This window comes from Netta rufina (genome assembly GCF_964035555.1).
Source record: "Netta rufina genome assembly, chromosome: 4".
Taxonomy (NCBI): domain Eukaryota; kingdom Metazoa; phylum Chordata; class Aves; order Anseriformes; family Anatidae; genus Netta; species Netta rufina.
This window is the reverse complement of record NC_140127.1, coordinates 53,225,889-53,253,242: the sequence shown is the minus strand read 5'-3', so window position 1 is coordinate 53,253,242 and position 27,354 is coordinate 53,225,889. Positions and strand designations below refer to the sequence as shown.

The following is a 27,354-nucleotide window of genomic DNA, read 5'->3' as shown; positions in this document are numbered from 1 at the left end:
ATTCAAAACCCAGCCAAACATGGTCCTGGGCAACGTGCTCCAGATGGTCCTGCTTCAGAAGGGGGTTGGACTAGATGGTCTCATGAGAGTGCTTCCACCCCAATTTCAGTGGGGCTAAAATTATTTAAGATGGGTGACACGAAAATGCAGGGATAACAAGACACCCAGAAATAGCTGTGCAGGAAGGCAGTGCATACATAGACTATTTGGAGTTCACAGGTTTTATGCCTGCTGTATGGTTAGGGAAGGGACCAACAGCGTAACACCAACCACAGCATTCCTAGGACTAGGGGATGGGAGCTGCAAAGTCCTGAAAGACAATCATCCAGCATGACTGAATTTCTCCCAGCATGACTAACCTCTAATTGGGGAAAGAAAAATACAGTCTAGAATAGTGCCTTTTAAAAGGTGCCAATTTCCAATTTACCATGCAATCTTTTTGCACTCTGTCAGGAAGATGGGAAAGCTGTAATGGAATTTTATGAGCTGGGTTACACCTCACTGAAACTGCTATAATTGCTACCCCTCATTTGAGAAAATGCACAAGACAAGCTCCTCATACCCAAACTGGATCTTCCAGAAACAAAGTCGAGCACTACTGCTGAAAACAAAGGCACACAGAGCAGTAGGGATCTTCTCGATACTGGTCTGTGAAACATTATGTACCTGACAGAGATCCAAAGACCAGAGAAATTGCTTGCTTCTGCTCTGTTCAGGGACACTGCACATGAGCTGATGCACTAACCATCCACTCTTTGAATATTGTTTGTTTCACCTGACTTTATCCTCCAGTTCTTCCTTTAATAACTTGCCAGATCCCATTTCCTTGCTAGCCCTGTGGCCAGACTGGAGACAATTAGATTAGGAAAACAACAAAATCACTTTGTCTTAATTTGTATTCTTGAGTTGGTAGTTACTGGTTTATACGACTACAAATGCAGTTCAATTAACTGTTTCCATGACTGTGGTCTAAACAGTGAGTAGTGATTTAGACTTAATGATTTAGCTAAATTAGTATTCTACTGTAGCGAGATCAATAGAGAAGTTTCTTTTCCTAATACAAAGTTGTCCTAGCAGCTATGTTAGGATGGTATCAACAGCAACACAACTTGATAAATTACCCATCTGTCATGGATGAGCACTTTTGGGATGATCTCTGACAAACTTCACTAGATTGAAAATTGTTATTCTAGACAGTTCCAGAAGACTTCCATCAGTTGTGGATTTGGTGACCATCATGACAGATCATACTGTAGTTTAGCAAGATGGCTCTCATTAGAAATAAGTTCAAATTCTGGTTAGAATCTTCAAAAACGCCTCAGAATCCCCAAATTGCTAGATCAAGTAATAATAGCTGAATTCAAGAGCTCTAGATTTCTTTTTTATTAAAAGGAATTATATTTTCCTCTTTTCACGATGCCTAAGAAATCTTGTGCACTACAAAACAGATTGAAGGGATTCATAACAACTGATGATGCAAAATGTTCTGGAAAATATCCTCTCTGTGGTTCTCACTTCTTATTTTATTTAGAAGACTGCTTATTTTATAGCATGTATATTGTAATAAGTCTTTAGAAGACTTCTAATTTTATTGCATGTATATTGCCCATACTGTGGTTGTTTATACATCATTAATCTACAATCTCTTATAACTGGAAAGCTTTTTGGAGTAGGGACCAGGTGTAATGTGTAGCTGTTGCCTGCAGGAGCTTGATCCCGATTTTGCAGCCTGCATTGATGGCTCTATGTCTCAGATCACAAAATTTTTTTTGAAGAGCAAGAGGTCACATCCCATTCTCCCAAGCGGACACAGTGGTGATGTAGCAGAACAGTTTCTAACATAAAATACCCAAGTAAGTGTTGCCTGTCTCCTCAAAAGAAAAAGGAGGAAGCCAGGTGGAAGCACCCTGCAGACCCCAATCTGATCTACACGCGAACAGTTGGACCACTTTGTGCACAAAAAGCTTTCCAGTGGGTAACTTTTCTACACTTTCAGGAACATGAAAATATTTTGGCAGTTAATGACCACAGTCTACTACCAGTGCTGTGCAATTAGGCTGTTACTGCATTTACTTTCAAACAGAAAGTGTTTTTATTTTTTATTTACTCTGGATTCCCATATTCATTCAATTAATGCTTCACAATAAATGCTGCTCCAATTCTAACTAAATTAATTTGTCCTAATGAGATACCCTAACTCCACCCCCAAGCAATCACTCCACACTATCAGTGCCATTTTAATCTTCTCTCTCACTTTCTCACTGCATTTAGCTACTTCTCTGGCTACTACTGTGCTGAACAACAAATCTAAGCTTCTAGCTTCAAGGTTGTATATGCTTCAGCCCTGATGACATTTATGAAACCGAGATTTTCTGTGCATCAGTCTGAATCTGATTTGAGTCCCCATGGTCATTAAAATAGCAGGGATTGTTATTCAGTCAGAAATACTAAGGACAGGGGAGAAGATGATGTCCAGTTGTCCAGGAAAAGCTGTCCAGCTGCCCTTTTAAGGCAGCTCTTTAGTCCCTTTTGTATCTATCCATGAAGACTGCCATATTTTATTAAATAAAGTTACATAGATTTGATAATGTACTAAAAGTTATTATGTTATTAGATGGTAATGCAAAATGCTTAAACTAGTACAAATTCTTCAGTCAGAGCAGAAAATGTTTCTAAGTGGAAAAAAAATATACCAGCAAAGCAGTGTGGTAACTATATCCTTTATATTACTTGCCAAATCCTCTCTTCCCTTATAACTCTGATACTCATAAAACTAATAATAATAGGTTGTGAAATCTATTTTTGTACTCCAAACTTGCTTTCATTTTGAAAGGATCCTCAAAAGGATTGCTATCTTCTTTTTTGTAATAGGAAGAAAAGAGTACAGCTTCACAATTTTTTCCTTATAAGAAATGCTTTTAGTTCCCTCTGATCGATTTGTTGGTCTCCTGAGGCCAAATTTTTCAAGGCAGATGCCCACTCATTAAGAACATTTTAAAAAACTGTGACCTCCCACAGAATTACAAGAAGTTTGTCATAGCCAACCCTGTTTTTATTTATTTATTTATTTGGTGTTTTTTTGAGTGTGTTTTGTTGTTTGTTTTTTGCCTTTCATGAACCCACAAGAAACAGCTCCTGGGTCCCAAGGTGTAGATACCACCAGTTGAAAATCACTCCTCCACAAAGAAACATAAGTTTTAAAAAAATAAAAATGCTGTCGGACTTAAAAGGGAGCTTTGTATCTCGGTTTTCTTATGAAAAATATCAGGTTCAGATAAAATACTAATTTAGAAGATATTGCCATGCCACCAAATTAATGAAAAGTCCAGGACATAACATCAATTTCTAATGAAAACCCTTAACAAGTGAAGAAAAATAGGGTATTACTATTAAACTACCAAACATTTCTACACAGGCATTAATTAGTTCATGGAAATTTTGCTAAATGTTGTTTAGCCATAGATGGCTTGATGTAAAATCAATAGCTGAATTAATTTCTGATCTAACCCCACTAAGTCAGGCAAGTGGCATCATATGTTTTCAAACCAAGTGACTTCAGGTAAATCTGATCTTCAGTTAGTGCACTTACTGTATTTTAAGAAATAAGATTCCAGCTGCTAATGACACGAAAACCACAACTTTAGAGAGAGCGAATCGTGACTGAAGGCAGCATCTCTCCACTGGGAACACCAATTGCTGTCCTACCGCTTCAGGCATTTCCGACTGCAGAACCCCTCCAAGTCCTTCCTGAACACCTTGACAGGAAAGATGAGACAAGCCTTTATATATAGCAGCGGTGCCAAGAGCTCTCTGCAAGGCAAGGAGCTCCCCAACAGCGGGATGTGTCTCAGATAAGCGAGCAAACCCGCCCGGTTCCACCCAGGAGAGGGCACTGTTACACCTGGCCACGGAACCGGACGTGGACACGGAGAGGAGGAACGGGAGAGTTCAGCCGACGACTTAAAAAACTCGGTCAACTCGCACAACCAGTTGGTTATTTTTATGATAAAGCCAATCTTCGGAATGAGCTGAGTCACCTGGACGCTGCCACAACAGGAACACAACGTGGCAGGCAATAAATGCGCGGGATAAATCTGTCTTCACGGTCCCTGTGATGTGCAAGATGCCACGCAGGTAAATAAAACGGCTTCTGGCAGGCAGACCTCTCTGCAAGCTGGAATAACCCAGAGTGTAAATTTGGAGGTGTAAATTCGGTGTAAAACAAGAGTTAAATTTAAAACTGGCTTGTTTTTATCAATATTCTGTGCTTCCAACGTGTTGCTGATTTCTTAATAAAGTATATTATAAATGAGCTTATGAGCATTTAAATGCAAAGGGAATACCACCTAATACTGACACAACCTGTAAGGTTAATCCTTTCATAGGTGCCTCTTGAAGACAAGTGAAATAAGAATACAAAATATGTTACAGTGAAATGAGAATACAAAATACGTTACAATTTCAGTCCCTCTTTCTAAAGTGTTTGAAATCACGACACAGATCTCTTGAGACAGCTCTCTCCTCCGGTAAGAAATCCTTCAGCAACAATGAGAGATTTCTGATTTTTCTAAACTAAAGAGGCCAAGATCGGGGGGGGCAAGGACTGAAGTCTTGTTATGCAAGACACAAAAGAGCAAGAGAAGTAAAAATGCATTGTATGCTGGAAAGTTACAGATTCAGAAATTGTATTTTCTTCTTCTTATCATGGGGAACAACCACAATAAGTCCAAATTCTCTTGAGTAATTATAACAGAAAAATATACTACTGACATGAACTGAATAAAATATGCAAAATATGGAAATGAGAAGGAGATCACCAAGAATCTTAACTTGAAGAACAGCAATTAAATCACTTTTAGTGCTGACATAAGCATCTTGGAGTCCTCAGGCAGTATGCTGGGGTTGAGGGGAATCCATAGTCTCAGGCAGATGAGCCATGCACACAGTGGTTGTCCTGTATTTGCGGTGAGTCCAGCATGCCCACACAATTTGTGCATGAAAAAGAGCCACTTTTCCATGAAAATGTGGGGAACTGTTTCTGACATATAGGTTGTGGGATGGATAACATCTCCCATATTAAATGGGAAATTATATATTGTTAAGCATGTTTGGTTATCCTAGTATCGGCAACAGCGGCCTCTTCCTGCTGAGACTGGGCTGATGTCTTAAATCGCTGACCTCAGTTTATAGGCACTGATACTATAAACTTTCCTCCTGCAATAATATTGTATAGTTACAACTTCATTTAATACACCATATTTCCTGCTCCTGCTTCCAGAAGTATTTCAAAGCAATATGCCAAGCGCACTAAATGCATGGATACTCAGAACCGTACCTCCCAGTCTTATTATTTACGACCAAGACCGCAGGCAAAAGTACAGACCACTGCAGCTAGTTTGTGAAAGCTGCTATTGAAAGAACTGTCTGCTATAAGGCTAAATTGACAATGGGATTAATGAAGGAACAATCTTCTGAATTGAGAAATACTACAAAATTTCACATTACAAAAAGTGAGCTATGTGTCTGCAGTGTTTGGTCTGTGGGTTTTTCTAAGGGTAAAAGACTGATGAGAACTTAATTCAGAGGATACACATAGATTTGTATTGTCGAATACTATAAAATATATAATGAAGTCAGACATGGAAGTCACTGAAATTATGCAAAGAGGCTGAGTATGCTCTCATTTTTTCAAAGCATTTTTTTCTTTCCAAGCATTTAAAAAAAATACTGTCTGAAGACTTCTAGTCTACAGTCCTGTTGTGGCCTAAAACCCTGTAGACTCTTCTGCAAATTAGTAAACTACAGCATTGTATATAGTATACCTAAAGGGGGTATACAATGATAACCCCAGCATGCTGACTACAGGGTACTGATTTTATGCAATATTTTAATGCTGGCAGACCTTGCAGCTACTCATTTCTACCCCCCCAAAAAAAGCCTTTTTATATTCTCTATTTTTTACCAAAAAGAAAATCAAAAGAAAAAGGACAACTAAAATGGGGGGGTTGGAAAACTATATGATGATTATGAAACAGTTGCAAGATAAGGAAAAATGCCTATTTAAGGACAAAGTAAAAGAGTGTGTTATAGTAAGGAAAAGAGATATGCTAACTCATATTAATTTGATTTGCTTTTTGCAGTAACAGACTCTGACATTTGTAATCCAAGTGAGCACATGGGAATGAACCTAGATACAAACCAGGCAAAATCACTGCCCTTTACTGTGGCTGTTACTGGATGTCTACTACCTATAACATACAAACACACTCATAGGAACACAAAGGATTCTGACACTTGATAAAGGTCATGTTTTCCACTCCATTCAGAGCAAAATCTGAATATTAGAAGCTCAGCTTTTTACTACGATGAGATGTCTGAAAAGACATGAGGCATTTAACCTGCAGATTTTATGAACTGCCCGTTTATTTTTTGTCCAAAGGAGCTCAGCACGCCATAAAACAAACTTTCATCCAAAAGCTCTGTGTGGCAGAGAGGAGTTATTACTGTTACCTTACAGGTGAGAACCTAAGGTACAGAGAAGTCATGGCCTGCCTCCTCAGAAGGAACTTAAACACATCATCAGGACCTGTATGTCTAAATTATTCTGAAGATAAAGACCCAAGATCACACTGGAAGTCATTAAAAAGAAAGAAGACCAAAACTGTCCTTCTCAGAAAGATTCTGAAAAACCTCATCTGAGAGACTGCATTGTATATTGTGTTAAAAACAAGCTTTGATCTGAAGAAGAGCTAATTTGATGAACAGATGCACATGGTACAACACTGTGGCAGGAAAATGGGCTTTTTCCAGTCAAACCACTGGGGAAAAGTAAATATGCACAGAAAAATAACAATATACATCTGCATTATAGCTGCCAGATTTATTTATTTTTAATCTGTTCAGCCCATACTTTCTTTGATGTGCATGTAATGGTCAAAATGCTACGTATACTAATGGAGATAAACAGATAGCACTTAAAGCCAGAGTAGAAGCAGACAATCCCAACTGGAAGCCACTACAATCTGTTCGAAGAGAATGGAAATGGGCTTTGTTGAGACAAACGCCTATGCTGTATGTTGTCCTGCACCGTACAGAAAGAGCAGGCACTGCATTATCTTTCTATAGACCTCAGTGTCTTGAAAGCCTCCAGTTCCTGAATAAACAACAGTTGTAAGTGCAATCTCATGCTCTGTTCTGAAAATCTACCTACACTGCTCAGATTTTGCGCACCTTAGGCCGGAGGGATGGTTACTGCTGTCCTGTTCCTGTTTTCCAGACAGAGCAACATCTGTGGCTTGCAGCGTTTGGGTCTGCAATAAAATATAACAGTCCATTAGGCAGGCCCGACATGTTCACCTTTTATCTTTTAAAATCTTGTAGCAGGATCCATAAAAAGGGTTGCGTGTGCTGCCTCCCCGTTACCTGCTCCGGGGCCTGCTGTGGCCCATGGGTCCCCCCCGAGCTGTGTGAGGAGACATCAGCGCACCCAAGGCGAGGAGCTGGGCTGGGAGAGAGACATGATGGGCACTGGGGCTTTTCCAAGCGAGGTTTTATCTTTATTTATTTATTTTTATGGGGAAAATACAGGTGTGAACTGCTGCATGGACAGGTCGAGCAGATTCTCAGGGCACGGGATGCGCCCTCACTGCTGGGTTGTGCTCGGGGACTGGAGCAGGAGACTGGGCAGCCAGGTGTTTGCTCGGGGACCCCTCCGGCCGCTCCCTGCCGCCTTGTCCCCCCGGGGGGCCGCCGCTTTTCGCCTCGGGGCCCCCCCATTTCCCCGCACCGCCGAGGAGGCCCCGAGCCCTGCGGCGGGCGGGCTCCCCGCCGCCCAGCCTGCTCCGTGACGGGGCGGGCGGCAGGCGGCCGCCTCCCGGGGCGCTCCCTCAGCTCTGGCAGGGAGGGGGAAGCGGCGGCAGGCGGAGGAACCCCCCGGGAGCCGTCCGTGGGCTCGCCGCCCCCCGCTGCGGGCTGGGCTCGGCTCCGCGCAGCCGGCGGCCCCTCCTGAGCGGCGGCGGCGGCGGAGCCGGGCTCCGCAGCGCGCATGCTCGGCGCCGCCGCCATTTTGGTGGGGCCGGGACTTCTCCAGCGGCGGCGGCGGCGGCGGAGCTCGCTGGGCCCGGCTCGGTGGCGGCGGCGGTGGCGAGGAGAAGGAGGTGGAGGAGGAGGTGGAGGGAGGAGGAGGAGGAGGAGGTGGTGGGGGTGCCCGCTGCGGAGATGGCCAACATCGCGGTGCAGAGGATCAAGCGGGAGTTCAAGGAGGTGCTGAAGAGCGAGGAGGTCAGAGCCTCTCCCCGTTGTCCCCCCCTCCCTCCCCTCCCGGTCCGCCACCTTCCTCCCCCTCCCCCTCCTCCTCCTCCTCCTCCACCCCCGGTGCTGGCGGCGGCCCCGCCGGTCCCCCCCGGCCCCACCTCCTCCTCCCGCCGCCGGGGGTGGGCCCGGCCCGCGGCCCCGGGGAGGGGAAGGGAAGGGAAGGGAAGGGGAGGAGGGCGAGGCCCGGGGAGCCAGCAGCCGCCGGGCCCTTCCCCCCGGGGGCCGAGGGGGGGGAACGGGAGCGTGTGCGGGGAGCCCCCGTGAGGGGCGGCCGCTGCCGGGCCTGCCCCGCCGCCCACGGCCCTCGCCCCCGCAGCCGAGGCCCTGCCCGCTGGGGGAGGCCGGGGGGGGCTGGGGCAGGGAGCGCCTCGCAGCCCCCTTGCACCTCACCCTTGTGCGTTTCTTGCAGGTAAATCCCTCCTCGCGGAGGGTGCTTCAGTGCAGAGTTTGCGTTGCCCCCCCGTGTAGGTTCTCGCCTTCAGGTGGATGGATTTTTAAGCCTCACGTGCCTTTCTGTCTCGCTGCCTAGCCCTCCTGGCTTGCTCAGCAGAGTGTTTCTGGAATGGTGTGCGCCTGAGGGGCGTGTGGTGGTCGGTAAGGCAAGCTGGCTGCTTTCAGGGGGCATCAGAGAAGTTTTGGAGCTGTTCGGGGCCCTACACGGCGGCTTTTTTGCAGTGTTGCATCAGTGCAGCTTCTGCTGTGTCTGGGGCTGAGTTGGCGAACGTCAGCCAGATAGGATTTAATAGTTGTGTCGTCATTGTCGTCCTACTTGGGATGATGTTGCAGGTTAGATGCTTGTGAAATGCTAATGTGAGCCTGGAACTCCTACCGCTGGTGCTTTAGAAATCTGGACACATTCACAGAGGACAAGCCGAGAGGGTATTTTTTTGAAGATGGTGATGTTTTAATGAAAACGTGTTCAGGGTAGCAGTAGGTAATGTGCTTTAAAATTTAGTGTGTGAACAGTATTGTTGCTATGCAGCTTGAACTAGCCCCTAGAAAAACGTAAGGGCCTTGTTTTACAGCTGCCTTTAGAGCCCAGGCTGCTGTCACCAAGTTCCTGCACAGTGACTACAGAATTGCCTGTAAGCTAAGAGAAATTTCTAGGTGGGTATCTTCATACCAAAGCTACAAAGACTGGACCTGGTACCCCATATAACAGCTGATCCTGTGGGAACAAAGACGACTCGATTTGATAATGCTGTATAACAGCTTCAAAACACCTTCTCCTTGCTTGATGCAGGGAAAACAAACAAAAAGCATGTTCTCCAGTTCAGGGTGTGGGGGAAGGGGAATCCATGCCAAATTTTCTTACTCTAGAGGTTGGTCCAGGAACATTTTTTCTCTGTTCCTGTTTTAGTCTATGCAGTGAAGAGCTCAGCACAGAAGGCTGGAAATAAAGACCATTTCATAGTATTATTTAAACTGAGCAAAACTTCCCACAAATAATAATTATGAAATATATTATGAAATTTTAAAGTTATAACACAAGAGTTTGATATTAGCAAGCCATATATGAGTGTTATATTGGCATAGAAGCGTATAGAACTGCTGCTTACAGGATATACTACCTGCATCTTGAACATGGAACTTGAACATTCATAAATGCTTAGACAACCAAATTCTGTTGGGAATGTTCAAAGGCGATCAAACTGTGATGTCAGTAGTACCACTAAGCATGAAAGTACGTGGAATGAGATGATGAATAGGGAGGTATAACTAAGCGTACAAATCAAAGAGGAAAACAGATGTTTTCTTCTGCATAATTTGTGTGCCAAGAGGAGCCTTAAATCTTGCTTCTTTAAAAAAAAAAAAATCACAAATGGTGATGCTAAATTTGTTATTTAGAAGTTTAATTCTCTCTGTAAAGGCAAAGTGGCTCACATTATCTGCTCTTAAATTATTCTTGATTTGATGCTTTGAGCTACACCTGAACATGAAGAGCAGCCCCTCTGTTTCTTGCAGATGCTTTAAGAGCACAAATGCCTGGGGGGAGTGGGTGGGCACACTTGGAAAGAATACAGAGGGAGTCTGCTCTGTCTTCCAGCCCTCATCTGGGGACTGAAATAGGGTGGTAGAACCAGAAATGTTTAAAAAGGAGAAGCTGGATGGTAATGAATCTCTTCTGCAATTGAAGTGTGTATTGGAAGCACCAAATTTCACTTCTAAATATCAGTGCAGAAAGAGTTCTGAAAAGTGTGTTTATCCTTGCTATAAATAAGGTGTACTATTTTATATGAATAAATATACTTGTTCCTCTCTTTTTCTAATATAAGTGGTGTTTCTGGGAAGTCATTAAAACAACTTTTAGACATGGCTTAGTCTCTGGCTTACAGGTAAGAGAGGATATTTTGGGGAGGGGTGGCAGCATTTAACATCTTTACACACTAGAGCAGCAGAAGCATTTTTCTCTGCTTGCATTATTTTTTTTCTAATTTTATTATAAGCTCTCAGACATTAAGTTAAGGAATGGGATATTGTGCATTTAGCAGAGATCCTTGTAGCTTTGCATCTTTTCAAATATTTGAATTAAGTAGGTAAAGCTAACAATTTCTTTGTCAGGAGTGCTCCATACACTTGTGTGTGTAGGAAAAAGTTTTAAAATCCTAAGGTAGGTGAGGTGGTGAATCTTTAACAAAGATGAAGCTGTTAGTCTAGGTAGTAACTTGACAAGTTAAATGTGATAAGTTACTGGACTATGCTTGTATTAAAACTTAACATGAGTAAGCAGTTAATTCACACAACACTTCAAATCCTAGTCTAGGCAAGGCATCAGTTGCTCAACTTTCTCTTTTCTTGTTCTGACATTTCATTAGTTTGTTATCTTGTTGGCTTCATGGCTTAGGCTAAACGAAACTCTAAAGTAGCAAAACACAAAAGTCTGATGCTGCAGCGTGATGGAGAAACCAAAAATTGCTGGAGGGAGAGTAGTAGCCCAGTTTTTTCATCTTCCTTTTTGATAAGTGGATGATGGCTTTGGTGGAGGTTAGTCTTATTTCAGAATAAAGTTCCTGGAATGCTGCAGTGGGTAGCCAAATTCTTACCTTCTTTCTGTTTATAAGCACCTGCCTTAGGAGGGGAAGAACCTGGCACTTAATTACTAGAAACACTGAAAAAAACCTTGTGGTCATTTAAAGACTGACGCTGAGAAGTGGTAGTAGTTCATCGGGCAAGTTAATGTGAATTTTTTTCATATTTTAATAAGCATCACGTGTATTGCTTGAAAGGAATGGTATTATGCTAAAGAAGTTTGAACCCTTCATTGTTTTTTTGTGTAGAAATGTAAGTTTTCTGGTCCTCTGTAAGTCAAAGGATAGTCTAGGTAATGAAACCACTACTCTGGTACTGAAGGTAGCACGCTGGTAAACACAGCCTCCTCCTAGCAAGGAGAGAGTTGTTGATGTCTCTACCACAAAATGTTTCTCTCGTGTGTATCAGAATGCAGGAGCTTATCTGTGTGGGAGGTAAACCCAGATAGAGCTGAGAATAAATTAAACTCAACAGCAGTTACAGAACATGAATATCTGCACCAGCAGATAGGTGAAGGAGCAATTAAAATTTTGAAATAAAAAAATTAAAATAAATTTTAGTTACAAATTTTTAAAATTTGTAACTAACTGGAATCCAAAATAGGTTTCAAGTGGAAACAGCAGCTTGGTGGCAAAAAATTTAGGTGCAAAAAATTTAGGTACAAAAAATTTAGTTTAAGTTCGGTGCAACTTTCTTGCTATTTGCAAAAGCCATGAACTGGGGCTTGAAAAAACTTCATTACTTTGTTCCTGTATAAGCAGTTTGGGGTGCTAGAAAGTGACTTCACTAAAATGGAGGTTTTTACTAGTTATTGTGCTTTGGTGTCGTTAGAAAGACCCGCTGGAAAGTGGATTTTTTCCCATTTGTTACGTAGAACCAAAGCAGATACAAAGGAATGAAATGCCTTCTGTTATGGCGTTAAATCAGCAGTGTTTAAACAGTGTCAATTTTCTGCTCATCTACGTGTCTAAGCTTTGATTGATAAGAATGGTCTGTGGAGGGCAGTCCAGGCTTAGTGAACGCAGCTGGCCTGTCTGAGTAGAGCTAGAGCGGGCCTGGTTAATTTAAAAAATGCTTAAAAATGAGAACTTTTAAACCAAAATCATTGTGTTGGTACCAACGTCTGTTCAGCATCTCAGGAAACTTGTGTGTGATACCAAATAGAGCAGGAGGGAGGCATCAATGCGCTGGAGCACAGTCTGCTGTGCAGAGGAACCCATGAGCTGAACCTCGTGGAGTCGAACAGTTGAGTACCATGTCCTGCATCTGGGAGGAGATGGCACCATGCATCAGTAGGTGCAGGCTGGGGACTGCTGAGGCAAAGCAGGTTAGCAGAAAAAGACCTCTGCGACCTAGTGGACATCAAGTTGAAGGCATTTCAGCTGTGGCCTTATGGCAAAGATGGCCAACTGCATACTGCGTTGCATTAGCAAGAGTAGTGAGAGGGTTGCGGGACGTGGTTCTTCACTTGTATCCGGCACTTGTGAAACCATTCCTGGAGTGTTGGGTACAATTTTGTGTTTTTCTGTATAGGAAAGACATGGATTTACCAGAGTGACAGTACCATGACAGTAGTCAGACATTGAACCAGACAGGTCAGAGAGGCTGTGAGATCTCTGCCCTTGGAGATACTCAAAACGCCATTAGTCGTACTCTCTATCTTGTGCTGCTCGTGTTGGACCCACTTTGAGCAGGAGTTGTGGGACTAGATATCCTCCAAATATCTCTTCCACATGATTCTATGTCTGTGGTGTAATATATATGGTCTTACTTAATTATTGGTGTTTTTTTTCCTATTTGTGGAAGAAAGTAACACAGAGGCTGCAACTGTGTCACCACACCTGGCAAAACGTTTTCCCTGGAAACAAACTGAAGAACTTTTAAGTAGAGTTATTGTCTGCAGAAGTTTCCACTATTGTAAGGCAATAATGAATCTTCTTTGTCTTTAAATTAGAAGCAGTTTTTTGTTTTCTTTTCTGGTGGATGCAAAACTGTCATAGTTCTTAGGTCGAATGAGTCCTGGGTTGGAATCATGAAGGCGGAAGGGATGTGAGTCTTACCGCCTCTTTAAGCTGTGTTTCTCTGAAATGTGAGGATCTTAACTTTAAAATAGCTGTTAGTGGTGTCCTTTGTACATTGCTGGAAGGAACTGTCTACTCTGTATTTCAAGCTCTGCCTGTGATTATAGGCAAGACAAGGTTTAGAGCTGTTTCTTATAATCAGAGGTCACCTAAAAGGATACTGAAATGCCTTTACTGTGCACCTTTGGTTTTCTTAATCCACGGTGGTGTGTTTGGTTATGTCTTCCAGTTTGTACTAGGAAATCATAGAATCATCTAGTTTGGAAAAGACCTTCAAGTCCAACCATCAGACTGCCCTATTAAATCCTCTCAGTAAACCACGTCCTTTAGACGAAGTAACTCAGGACAGATCCGTGCACCTCTGCCTTTGAAGGAGCCGGTCCATAAGTCACTTTTTCTTGTTAGCTAAGGAGCATTTTGCTCAAAACAAAATGCATTGACTAGGGCGTTTTAAGAAAAGTGCTTACTAGTCTCCCTTCTAAGGTGATCTTTCTGAATTTACTTATATTTTTATACTTGTCATACAACTGTGCTTTTAAAGTATGATGTAGCTGCTAATAAATGCCAGCATTATGAAACACACTATGTAAATTTATGATTCAGTATACTTAATGCATACTAGTGATGGTTTGACCAGACCTGTGAGTTGGCCAAGCATTGGTAGTGGGAATATTTGTGCAGGGAAGGCGAGATCTACTGCTTCTTCCTGCCTTCAGTTAATGGCATTTTTCTTGTTAATATGTATCCAGCTGAGCCCAGGTTTCTAGTGAATGGTCTGTATTTGTTGGCAGAACCCCAGAGATACTGGGAGTTAATGGAGAGCAGGAAAAACTTGGTTTCCATTGAAGTTGGGCTCATTTGGTTGCCTCTTGTAATCTCTTAAAAACCTGAGGAAAGACAGCGGTCATTGGTTACGGGACTGGGTTAGGCAGTTCAGGATTAGGGGCTAGGCTGCAGCTGCCAGTAGGTACCTTCTGAGCACAGCTCTATGTGGACCTAAAGACAACAGAAACCAGCCCACCCTTTAACCTTCCCAGTCTCCCATTCATTCTTCTGTGCTTGTTTTCAGGCGTTTGGCTTTAATAGGAAAGAAGTGTACGAGTTTGAAGGTTAGTTCACTTTACTCAGTCTGAAACTTAAAGAAACTTAATATTTTATCATAGTAACTTGTATAATTACAAGACTGTGCAAGAAAGTACTGGTTAAGTCCAATCTTGAGCTGTGTCTAATGGTCTATCAGTTGCATTAAGCTTGTTAAATTAGTGCAGTGCTTAGTGTAGTTCTTAAGTTACTTACCTGTTAAGTGGCTTCTAGCTTGTTTTCATGATCTAACAAGGATTGTTGTCACTGCTTCATTTTTACACTGGTAAAAATGAATTACACTATCAATGGTATCAAATTGAGAAAATGCTTCTGGTTAAGCTTTAACACACAGGCTTTCTGTATCTGACAAACTAGGTAAAACTTTGCATTTTAGATGAAGAAAATAAGCAATTTAGTTCTTTTATCGCAAAGACTGTGAATTTTGAGAAATTGTATTCTCTGGGCACTTCAGGGACGTAGTCCACCTTTGTGCTACTAACCTAACAAGCTTTTCCCCTCCATATGCTATCCATATGATATTCATATGATACCCATATCATATGAAGGACTATGAGTGTTAATAGTTGTAATGTTTGAATTGGGAGCACCTCAATCTGCTTGCCAGAAGTATTTCAGAAAGTGGTTATCCACATAATAAACAAAGTACCTCTGTGAGCAGCAAAAGTAACCTTGTTTGAGGGCTAGGTCTGTGTCTGTTACTGTGTTTTAACAGAATTGTATTGAGCCTGTGGATTGTTCCTCTGGTCATCAGTGTCCACACAGGAGAGAGATGTGAATATCCCTGGCTATAGAAGAAGCTTCATTCAGTCCTTCTGCTTCTGACACCAGAAAACTCAGTCAGTCACACTGCTTAACTCCAGGTTGACTATGCTCCTGCCTGAAACAGCTGAGCTCACACTGTACATCACTCTTCTGTTGGAAGGGTGACATCCTGTCTACTTTTGTCTGTTGTCATGAGACACATAGGAAACATTTTTATTTATTTCATCATCTCTCTTCGTTACTAGCCAGTAAAGCCAAAAGTTCATTAGAAAAAAAAATGACTAATGATTGTGTAATTCTAGTTGCTTTGGAAAATTGAGGTTTAAGGTAACATGCCTTCAGAAGTGGGTTTGTACAATGATTTATGGGGAGAAAACAAAGAAATAGATTTCAGTTAGGTAAGCATTTTAGTTCAAGTCAAATCAAGACCCAGAACGAGAGACACAAATGTATTATTTTTAGCTAGAAATGAACTGTGAGAAAGTACTTTTAAACACATCCCAATGTAGCAAAAACTTCAGTAGTAGAGGCTATTAGGAAATAAAGTAGCGCATACAAGTGGAAATCACAGTAGCTGTGTTTTATTTGCTCCCTTTCTGGAAACTCTGAGCCTTCGTGGCATTTGAGTAAGCCCTTTCACTTTGGAATAAGGGTGTCCATATGGGAAGCTAGCATGGAAAAACTGTTCAGAGCTATTTCCACGTCTTCAAGCTCTGGGACTGAGTGCATTAGCATAATCGATTTAAAATGAGCTGAATCCTGTGATTCCTTTGTATGTAGAATTACTAGCAACCTAAGCAGGGCAGACTTACAGAACCGACTGCAGAATCTGCCTCAAATGGTTTTGTGTTTATACAGTGACTAATTCAGAGTATGATTCAAACTGTTTATTAAAGCATCCTTTTAACTGTAGGGTTTTTCAGTTGTTTTGCATCAAAAACAGAACTATGCATGAAAAATGAAGGACGTGCATCTTGCATTCCCGCAGAATTGCCTGTTCATTCAGGCTTTCCTGGACAGCATTATCCAGAGCAGGGGTCCCTAACTGGTGCTCAGTATCTCAGGGCCACTCACATTAGGTTCAGGTTCCACTGCTGCAGCTCCTGCCATGATTAATGCTTGTAGGTACTGTAAATATCACGCGTAGTTAAACATAGACACAGCCTATGTCTGTGTGAGGGTCCTACACCAGTACAAGAGTGCAAGTATGCTGCTGTGTGCACAGCTTGCGTGGTGTGGTTAGGCTGGTGAAGCTGTGCCATCCCCAGGAGTGAGACAAGTGATGATTGTGTAACTGCTCCCAGAGCTTGTGCTGGCACGGCTGTGTCACTTACACCTCTGCGTGCCCGTGACTGACACAGCTATTTTGTCAGAAATAGTTTAGACAGACACTAGAGCTGAAGTTTCAGAATTCTTTTAAGCTGTCCTATGGCAGTGCCAAGAAGCGGTGTCACGTTCCTCTTGCAGCCCGGTCTCCTCTTCCTGCTTTCATGCTCCTCCTAGTTGCAGTTCATGCTGAATGAAGTTAAGAGTTGAGTTAAAAAGAAGGAACCTTCTTCATGAGATAGCTGTAACCCAGGTGGCTGCTGTGCAGTTGGATGAACGCCTGCACAAAATCTTACCCCCTTCTTTCTGCTGTTTCCAGCAGGACCTTGGCAGCTGGTTGGTGCTACCCTGATTTTGGTAGGGTGATGTTTGAACAGCTGAGCATTAGCGAGAATGGCATTTAGATACCTTAAAGTTTTAGTAAAACTTGGTGTTAGGCTTGGTCTAGCTCTTGCAAAATGAAGATGTTTAATACTGATCTTTTGTGTTCTTACAGAAAAAAGTCCCCCAAGTACTGTTCTTGTATGTAAATGCAGGTAATAGCACAATTTTAAAGCTGATACAGGTTTAGTCTCTCGTTAAAACACTTCTCTAAAGAAAAATTTTAGAGATGCATTTAACTTAAAACTGTGATAAATATGAAAACTTTTGTATGAGTCTGTTGCCAGTACTACAGAAATATTCCCCAGTATTCATGTTTGTATCTCCTTAGAGGTATTTGTACATGAGTTATATATTAGTATATTGATGAATAGACAAAATTATTTGCTATTAGTATACAAAACTAGACTTAATTTTTCTAAAACATGCATAACAAGAAAACACATGTGAAACATAGTGAAGTGGAATAGAATGTGAAATGTGAAGGGTTCTGTAGGATTCTCTAGGAGAGTTTCTGTATGAAGCTCAATGTTTCTGAAGTAGGATTTGCCATTTTGCTGCAGCATAGTGCCTTGCACTTTGGTTTTGCTTTCTAATAAAGTGATGCGTTCTGCCTTTCTGCTATTTTCCCATTTCTTGCCTAAGGGTGAGCTAACTGGATGTGATGTGCTTACCCTGAGCTGCTCTGGGAGAGCAAAGGGTAGAGAAGATGAAGCCTTGGCTTGCAAAGAAGGAAAACCAGGGAGGTGAAAAGGGAGGCTGGTGAGTTGACTTGTCTTCTTAGCAGCCTAGGAGGTGAGCGTTTGAGTTTTCACTTCTTAGGGGCGAGCATTTGAATTTTCAATTCAAAAGATCGGGCATATGGAAGAAGAGAGTCTCAGCTGAATCACTGGGCTGGAAGTTGAGAGAGCTAATGCTATTGTTTAAAAAAAGTGCAAGGAAATAACTTGGCAACTCTGACAGAATTAATTTGAATACTTTACCAATGCCTTGTAAACTTGTGGATAACAGGATAAGAATGAACTTGTTTTCGTTTCTGAAGTTATTACTGTTAATAATGATGCCTAGTGGAGAATTTGAATTGTTATATTTGTATGGAGCAAACTTCTTATGCAGGAATCAAAGGCCTAATGTTAAAGTAGTGTCATGCTGAGAGTAAGTAGAGCTGGTTGGTTCTATAACCACATGCAGAATTTCTTAGCTGTATGCCATCATCCACCGTTATTAAGTTTGTGTTTTGTAGCTGTGACTGACATGGAGATATTTGGGGGGGTTGTTTGCTTGTTTTTGTGGTGTGTTAACTAATATTTTATGTGGGAAAGAAATGTTGAGAACAACAGTGCAGTTTTATCATCTTGCATTAGTGTGTTCCTGGGTTGTTGATACGTTACCGTTTTGTCTTGGCTCCTTTTTTTGCTTTTAATCTTTTAAGGAATCTTTTATTCTGAGTGGAAGTGTTTGACTAATAAAGGGGATATTTGGCTATGAATAATATACAAATAAAGAGTGGAAAAAAAGGCAGATGGGAGAAGAGAGGAGGTGGCATGGAAGGCTCAGGAGAAAGGACGGATTAAGCGCAGAAAGCAAACAGAGCCCTCTGAGGGACTCCTTGTTAATGCTTGTAGATCATGGTGAACACAAAGAACAGGGCCCTTTTTTGCAGAGAGGGATGTTAGAAGGTGCAGAGCTGCTCTTCAAAAGCAGTTTAATAGATTAGGGAAGACAGTACTGAGAAGTCCTCCTGTGGCAGAATTTACTCCAAGATTTCTGCTGGAATGGCTTGTGTGTCCTACACAAGGAAGGTATTCAGATAATAAGACTCTACAGCGTAATCTTCTGCATTTTTTTTTTTAAGAGCAGGCAGGCAAAGACATGTCAAAGTGTTAGAAATCGATAGCTGCTATGATAAGTGTGATTTAATGCCCAGTCTTTGGGAGATGTTCGCAGAATGACTCCTCAGGAGTGATTGATTCCTTTGAGTTTCCTTTTTAGAGAATGCTTTTGTGATGGTTAAAAGTTTACATGAATCTTCCCCGACTGTTCTCCCTCACTTTATCCTTGGGTTTAATTGCCACGCAGGCAGGATAAAATGGGGTAAACGTGACTATAGCAATGCAGAGGGTCTCAGCAGGTGGGGTGGTCTGAGAAGAGAAGCTTCTCAACTCGAGCACTGGTGTGAAGCAGGGGAAGTGTTTAAAGGAGGAGGGGGGAAAAAAGAGGCGATGCCTAATCTGACTAAAATATAAAGGGGAAAAAAAAAAGAGGAAATGGCACTGTGCATTGCATATGTTGCTTCAACACTCCTTATTTATTGTCGGTCTTGATCAAAATCATTTTCAAATGAGATGGTGGGAAGTTCTGCTGGTACAGCACTGGGCTTGTACGCACCTAGAAACTTTGGTGTGGATGGAGCATTTTCATCTTGGCAAGAAATACTCGTGGGAACTGTGTTATTACAGAACTTAACTTCTTTGGACTACAGAAATTAATGGTACTAGTGATGGCATGGCTCAGATATTTGAGGAATTGTTAGCCCAGTGATTTAGTCACCAAATTGGTACTGAATCAACAGGAGGTGGTGCTATTTTGGACTTGACGTGGAAGAGCAGTAAGGTCTTGGTGGGAGAACTGTTTCTGGACAGTCAGCTCATGTTGTGTTGACTCAAACTCATAAGCTGGCTCATAAATTGTGCCGCTAAGGTGGTTGTGGTGGTATCAGAGGCAGGTTTTTGGAGCACTGGACAGAATGCTGCTGGTGGTAGCTTTCTAGAGACAGCTCTGATGATGGTGCTGGAGGCCAGGGATTTATTCAGTTAGAGCTGCGAAAATGAAGTAATTTTATCCAATGTGATCCTCATTAAGGGGAAATATTGTAGGAAAACACTCCCCATTTAATTGGTTGAATAATCACGTCGGAACAGTTAAATATTAGTTATTACTCGAGGGGTGTAGAAAACAGCAAGAATTGGCAAGGTCAAGCTGAGTTGCACCTTGAAAAGTCTGCTGGAATAGCAGGGAATTGCGTTTCTGTTTACATAGCTGAAGAAACATGGGTTATCTGGGGGGCAAGGCAGAACCTAAGCACGATCCCCAAGCTATATTATTACTCTGTATGCTGTGACAGTGTAATGCAGCCCGCTGTGCTTCAAGGCTGTGCACCAGGGAGCGGCCACAGCTATCACAGTAAGCTCAACATCTTGCAGGAGGGGCTGGGCTCGCCGGCTGGGAAGAATGGATCACAGGGTTAGAGATGGGTTGCTCTTCTCTACCTCAATCAAGAGGGGCTGCTGTGTGCTAATTGGGATGGAAGATGAAGGTCTTACAGAAAACGCTGAAGAAGAGTGAAAATATTAAGTAGAAAATTAAGTAGTAGCATGGGTTGACTGTAGATTGTGTCATTGACGTTTTCACCCCTTTTGCTCTTGCTTCAGTCCTCAAGATGCATAATTGTGGGTTTACTTGCAAAGAACAAGAAGTCCTGCTGTAAATTTGGAGCAGCTGACAGCAGCTTAGCAGTTGACAGCCCGGAGAAACCAGCGGATGTTAGAGTGATTGCAGGACCTGAGCAGGTAGCTTTAGTGACCCGTTAACTAACCGTAGTGGTTATCTAAACCAATGCCCTTTCCTGGGAAGTAGGGACAGCACCTCCGGTGGCACAGTGCAGGTGCTGAAGAGGAGGTAACTGGGACTCTCATGCTTGATCTGAGCCTTGTGCCATGGAAGAAGGCAAATGGGCTTTCAGGTGTACTGGCCGTGATGTGTCTGCAGGGAGAGCAACAAAGTGTGCACAGCACCGATTCTGAAACTCCACGGAATTCCTCTGCACAGGGCTAGCTGGGTGGTAGGGGACGTAAAACGGAGGAATTGAAAGAAAACAATTGTGGAGAAATTAATTTCAGCTTGCTTACAGCAAAATGAAGGCTGAGAAGGGAAATTGATATAAATATAATGAGAGAGGAGTAAATATTAGAGGTAACGAAACTTGCTTAAATTGGAAAATAGTGCTCTGACAGGAATGGGTGGGTGTTAATAGATTGTAATTTTGCCTAAATCTGTAGTTGAGGAGGCTTTTAACAGTTGTGAGGTTGTGCAGTGACCTGCCAATTAAAGTAGTGATGGGATTAAAAAATAAAGGGGGGGAAGCTTGGAAAGCTTGCAAGAGGCATGGGTTACCTGTGGTTGATTTGGGGTCAGAGGCTGGCAGTGCTTGGCTTTCTGGGGGCAGTCTGCCCGTTTGCTGCGCAGTACTACGGAGGCAAAGCTTTGGAAGGGTCCTTGAAAAAAAACAACTGCTGGTTGAACTCTGGTCAGGCAACTTCTGTGAACGGTACCAGAAAAGAGAGCCAAGCTGAAAACCTAAAAACGTGAGGACTATAATTTCATCAGATCTATTAATAGCATCCTTCCCTTCTCTGGTGTCTTAACTAAGGTCATGCGAGATGACACAAGACCTGATGCTGAGTTTAAAATTAAAAAAATATATAAGTTTAAACAAGCGAAACTCCTGTTGCTAAACACTGATGTTAAATTTTGGAGGTGCATGGTGCATTCTTAATTTGTGTTGTGGCTGACTCTCTTGTTTTTTGAAGTGTGCTTTTGCTTGTCCTCAAATATGCAATTGCAGGTGCTTCCTCCTTCATGTGGGTTAAGGGATTTTCACCCAAGTTTCAAAGCAAATGTGTGTCACTAGAGATGTAAAAAGCTCCCAAATCATCACTGCATTAACTTGTTGGAACTTGCATTTGGTATCATTTACGTGGTGAAACTATTACTTAGTTTGATTTAAACAAAATAATCTTTTATAATTGTGAGTAACTGTGGTCTGAAAGACACCTTTTTTGGTAGGAGGAATATCTAGCGTGTTTATGGAAAGGAAATAGGTTAGGGATTATGTCCTGACTGTTCCTCGGTGAATTCTGCACCCTTAACAGCTCGCATCATGTCTAAGAACCAGCTGATGGCAACCATCAGCTTCATGTTGTAAGGGCCTGGGAAGATGGCACAAAGTCTTTGAAGAAAATAATGTTCAATTCAGGAAATCCCTGATGTATTCAGTGAGCATGGTATATGGGATTTTACAGAACAAACCTACAAGAACATACCTCTTCAGAGTGTCTCTTTCTAAAACGAAATTTTGCTTCACAGTGTCCAAAAAAAATGTTACTGCCTGAAGGATCTGTATGAATTTCATTAATGCTGCTCTCTGGATTTGGAAGGCAAATTCAATGGAATGTATAGCTCTGGCTACACACTTCTGAAAAAACATATGTTTTCCAGAAACTACTTTTCAGTATCAAAATCCAGTGTTTTTATTTTGTAGGCAAGTTGGTGTGGGGTGTGAAAATGCTGAGGAGGTGACAATGAAATTCAAGTGTATAAATAAAATAGTACCTTACTTCTAACTATTAAAGAAAATATGATCTTAAACAAGGCTACAATATTCTGTTTAGTTCATGATATTGTTCAGAAATAGTGAGCACTCTGTTTGGGGAAGTCTTTCTGTGTCCCAGTGAAAGTGACAGATACGTCTATTATTAATTTCATAGCTCTAAACGAGAAAACAAAAAGCAACATGTGATTAAGTCAATGTAATTTTAGAATAATTTAGAATTCATAGCTAATTTGACAGATTGCAATGCCTTTTAAAATGTAACCAATGAAAATAACTGGAGATATTGCTGGGTTGTTTTGCTTATTTTAGCAATAGTACGAACGATACTGAATTTTCTAATGCTTCACAAACTGTCTCTTAATGGAGGAAAACTCCAACTGAAAGGTAGCCATCCACTTCGGGTTACTGAATTAAAAAAAATAAAAATGATTCTTAAATTTGAAGTATCTTATTTTGGGGGAAATCTGTATGTCAAATGCTTACTTACGACTCTTTGTTTCTCTGTTTATTTTTAAGACGAGCAAAAATCAAATTAAAGTAGATCTTGTAGATGAAAATTTTACAGAATTAAGAGGAGAAATAGCAGGACCTCCGGACACACCATATGAAGGCAAGTAATATTTTTGTGTATGCAGTCATTGCGACTTCATGTGTCGTGAGATACTTTGTTTGTAAATTAATTTACAGCATTAAAATGTAGAGCTATGTGTTTTAAAATCTGATTAGCTTTTTAAATACGAACTGAAACATTTTTTCAAGCTTAAAGTTTAACTTCTCTGTTGCCTGAAGATGCATCTGTTCTACAGCAGGACAGACTGTCCGATATCAAAGGTTAGTTTACAGGTATAAGCTGTGCAGTATGACCGGTGCAACGCTGACTTTGTTTACAGGTCTAACAGTTTTAGGTGTCTTAGCATAAAGAAACTAAGTTTCATGGTCTAATGTCACTATACATTCATTTCTGTGGTGGTTATTCAAAAATCTTTTGTGTTATCCTGTCTGAGAGAGAGATGCTATTGCAAGCTAAATCTGGGATTGATCTCAGGCATCCATGGGTCCCAGTACTTAATTTATACTGGAGTGGGAGACTGTTGTAGAGCTTCATCTACAGCTGTCTTCAAAAATTACCTTGCTGACTTTCTAGTTTGTTAAAAGCTGGTATCAGTAGTCATGCATCTCTATCTCTTCAGTCTAAAAAAAAGAAAGGTAATTTTAATACATATTTAAAAACAAAATACCTTGAACTGATCAGGTATGTGCTCTTAGCTTCTGAGATAGCAGTTTACCCAGTAGTGCTTGTAACTGCCAATGTTCTGTTTGTGTGTAATACCTACTGAGCTGGCAGAGACACCCTTTGTTAAAGTTCCTTGATGACAAACGATGGTGGCTTTTAAAAGATTAATTTACTTTCAAATGGTATTTTATCCAAATTTCCCATGCCCGTCTACTGCAATTTGAGTTTTTAGCTAAACTTCCCTTGAGATATTTTTGTTTGCTGAATGTTGGAGACAAATTGTTTTGATGAAGATTAAAACAGTTTTCCAAGTTTTCAGTTACTCTAGTTGCTCTGTGTCTCGAAGCTAAGATTGAGATGTGAATATTGCCTAGGGATCGGACACAGGCTGTCTGTCACTAGTCTGAATGATAAATTGTAATCAATTGGGGAAAAGATCTGAAAATTGTTGTCAGTATAGGTGTACATCCACTCAAAAGCCTCAGTGGTTGCTGATGAAAATCCGCTTGTCACAGCTTCACTGAGAAGGACTCCCCTTGGGATCGCATCCACAGCGGCACCGGACTTAGAGTAGGGTCTCCCAGCAATTCTGGCTTCTCAGACTGAGCAAAGGACAAGGAAACAACCTAATAAAGGTTGATGCTGGAGAATATTGGGCGGGGTAGAAAGTGTTGAAAGCTGAGGAGAAAGGAAATGAGTCTGGAAAGAGAGCATAGAAAAGTGAAGTATCTAGTGTAGTGATGCTCCCCTCCAGAACTTGAGCCCTCTCTGCTGTCAAGCAAGTAATGACGGTTCCCTTCTCCCATATCTCCATAGCCTCAGTTCATCAGTCACTAGGATTTAGTTGACAGAAAATGATGTCTGGAAAGAAGATAATTTCTTCTGGTTATAACATGTGCTTTCAATTTAAAAAGAGAATTATGCTGTGGACCTAAAATAAGTGGTCCTTCTGGTAAACCCACTTGGAAGTGAATCCTGCTTTGTGGAGCAGTTCTTTTGAAAACAGAATTGGTCTTATAAAACCAAATCTTATTTACAGATGTTAAGATCGCAAAATTAATCGGGTACTAGGGCTAGGATACATCTGAATTGTAGAGGGTTTTTTTTGTTTGTTTGTTTTCCTCATAGTTCATACTCCTTGGGTGAATAGGTGTATGATGGCTTGCCATTTTTTTCCCCTCCAGGCCAGATTTATCTTGGTTTATAAAATGGGTCTTTTTTGGAAAATGTGTTGAGGGTTATTGGAGTGAAAGATGTATTCACGTGTCACAAAATTTAAAAAAAAAAAAAAAAAAAAAAACTCTATAGCAGCTCATGAAGAGAGTAAAAAAGGTTTTAATGCCTGTCTGCAGAACTGAAGTCTTTGCCCACGTAATGCAGCTAGACCAAAATTTCAAAAGCTGAGCACTGTGTGTTCAGTGTATCCTAATGAAAACCAGCAATCCATGTTTAATGCTGAATTTGTTGATGTAAAGTGCACGCAGGCATACTTGCATGCATACATACGTGCTCTTATGTTTAATGATGAGGATGAAAGGACACAGTAAATATCCCTTTTTGTGGGGAGTGGGAGAGAATTGTTAAATATACTGATTGTGGCAGGGGTACCATGGGAAACAATGTGACCCCACACTTCAATCTGCAAGGCATATGCCCCAAAGGGCAAAATCAGTTTCTGTCAACCCAAATCCTGGTGTTTCCTGACATCTGTGTACTTTACTTCGGAATGTTAATATTTCTGTAACGTTGTAATTACATAAGGGAATAAATGCATGAAAACAAGGGCTTGCCAGTGTGTGTAGTTTATATTTTATGACTAAAGCAGTAATGCATGCTGCATAATTACTAGATGATTTCCTGTCATCTGTGGTCTGAACGACACAACAAGTACTTTATGGAGCAAAGCTAGCACAGCCATTCATGTCAGACAATTCCCTGCTACAGGAGGGAGTTCTAGGGCTGTTGAGAAGTGACAGAACAATAATATTTATCACTGACCACAACTGACGGGGTATCTGAAAACAAACTGCAGCTACAGAGTTCTTTTGTAGGCCACGCTGGGACATCGGTCTGTGTATGACTGAGAGGCAGAGTTGTTGACAAATGTACAGCTTTTATTTTTCTGTAAGTGTTGTCAATTGATACTGATCAATTTTCAGACCATGGCAAGACAACTACAATTCAAATGCTGTTGCATTCCATGTTAAAACACCTGTTTGGAGTGAGGACCTTTGAAAGTCTACGTTAATAGCTGCTGTGTTTTACTGGAATTCAAGAGCTTTTTTGATAATTTTTAAACACTGTGTAACCAAGGTATTAATTTCAAACCAAGTTTGCATGTAAACCATGGTAATAGTGGAATTTATAGTAGGGCATTTCTTCAAGGAAATTTATTAAAACTTACTTTAATTCTAGTGTGAGATGTCCTTTCCAGGAGGAGTACAGAAGGAATGTTCTTCATTAGTGGCTAACTTGATTTCAAGTATTAAATTTTAGAAAAAGTCATACAAATACATGCTCACTTTAAAAATAAAAAATCAGAAATACCAGGACACGGCAGTTAGTATGCTGTTCACTTGCATATTAAATTTAGGATTGAGGAACTGACATGGATTGTCCAGGCTTGTTCAGTTTGTTTGGTTTTCAAGCCCATATAGCTAACTGTGAACTTCAATGCACAGCAACACGCTTGATAAATAATATTGCCAACTCATTGCTCCTTGCAGTTTTAAAATCTCCTGGAGTTGTACATGTACATTCCAGCTGGAAAATTTTGGCAGCTAAATAGACTATTATGGAGAAGGCTGTAATAGACTGTCTTTTACAGGCAAATTTTAATAGCAAGCAAAAGAAATAATATCCAAGGCTAGGCATTATATTGCATTACAAAATGGCATGGCAGTAAAATTGTAACAGGGATTGATGAATTTCTGTAATCCAGCAGCAGTTTAATTGGTCTGGTTCTTGCTGAAAAATTGCTGCTGAATTGTACTTTGGTTCAAACAAAAGAAAAAGCAAACTTAAGGTTTGTTGTTGTAAATATTAAGTGTCTTCAAAAGTATTTTGCCTGTGCTGTATTGTAAGTGAAGACAAGCAATCAATTTAGAAATTAACTATGATAATTTTGGGCTTGTTGGCCTTGATGCTGTTGTAGGTTCTTCTAAATCTTTTGGAGTTAACCTCGAATCAAGCGAGGAAGAAACACTTGCAGTAGGCAGTGTAAAATACCAAACTCACACTAAGCCATTTCAGGTGTACTGTGTTTAGACTTAATTATATTTAAAAATGTGAGAGATGTTAGTGCCTTTCAATATGTATTCTGGCACAGATTAAAAAGGTGCCATAGGCTTTAGCTGTTCAGAGTGTTTCTTGAAGTTTTTTTTTTCCTGCATGTGGACCTCACTGCCTATATTAAGACGATTTGAGAGCTGTTTTTGTATAGAGGTGTTGCAGAGTAAATCACTCTTGAAATCCTAAAGAAAAGCGATTGTAAATACTTTAATTCACCAAAACTTATGAATCGTAGCAAACTATATTTAAGGATAGGAAGAGTTTCTTTCAGAACAGAGGTAGAATGGGGAAAAAAATAGCAAGTGAGGAGCAATGCTTTCAGTTTCTATAAAAGCTAAACTAATGTCTAAATTGGTGTATCTGTTTTGTTCTAGTCTGTTCTTTTCATCGTTAAACTGCTGCCTGGCAAATAATCTTGAGTGAGTAGGCAGAGAGTTTGA

At 41.2% G+C, this 27,354-nt stretch overlaps 1 protein-coding gene across 1 annotated transcript in view; it reads left to right on the top strand.

The window, feature by feature from the left end:
• Nucleotides 1-7,919: 7,919 nt before the first annotated feature.
• Nucleotides 7,920-27,354, top strand: part of UBE2K (ubiquitin conjugating enzyme E2 K) — a 37,617-nt gene continuing 18,182 nt past the window's right edge. Inside the window, exons 1-2 of the mRNA XM_084286412.1 lie at nt 7,920-8,280; nt 22,906-22,999. Coding sequence (XP_084142538.1) covers nt 8,218-8,280; nt 22,906-22,999 — 157 coding nt within the window. The 5' untranslated portion in view covers nt 7,920-8,217. The remainder of the gene's footprint in view (nt 8,281-22,905; nt 23,000-27,354) is intronic.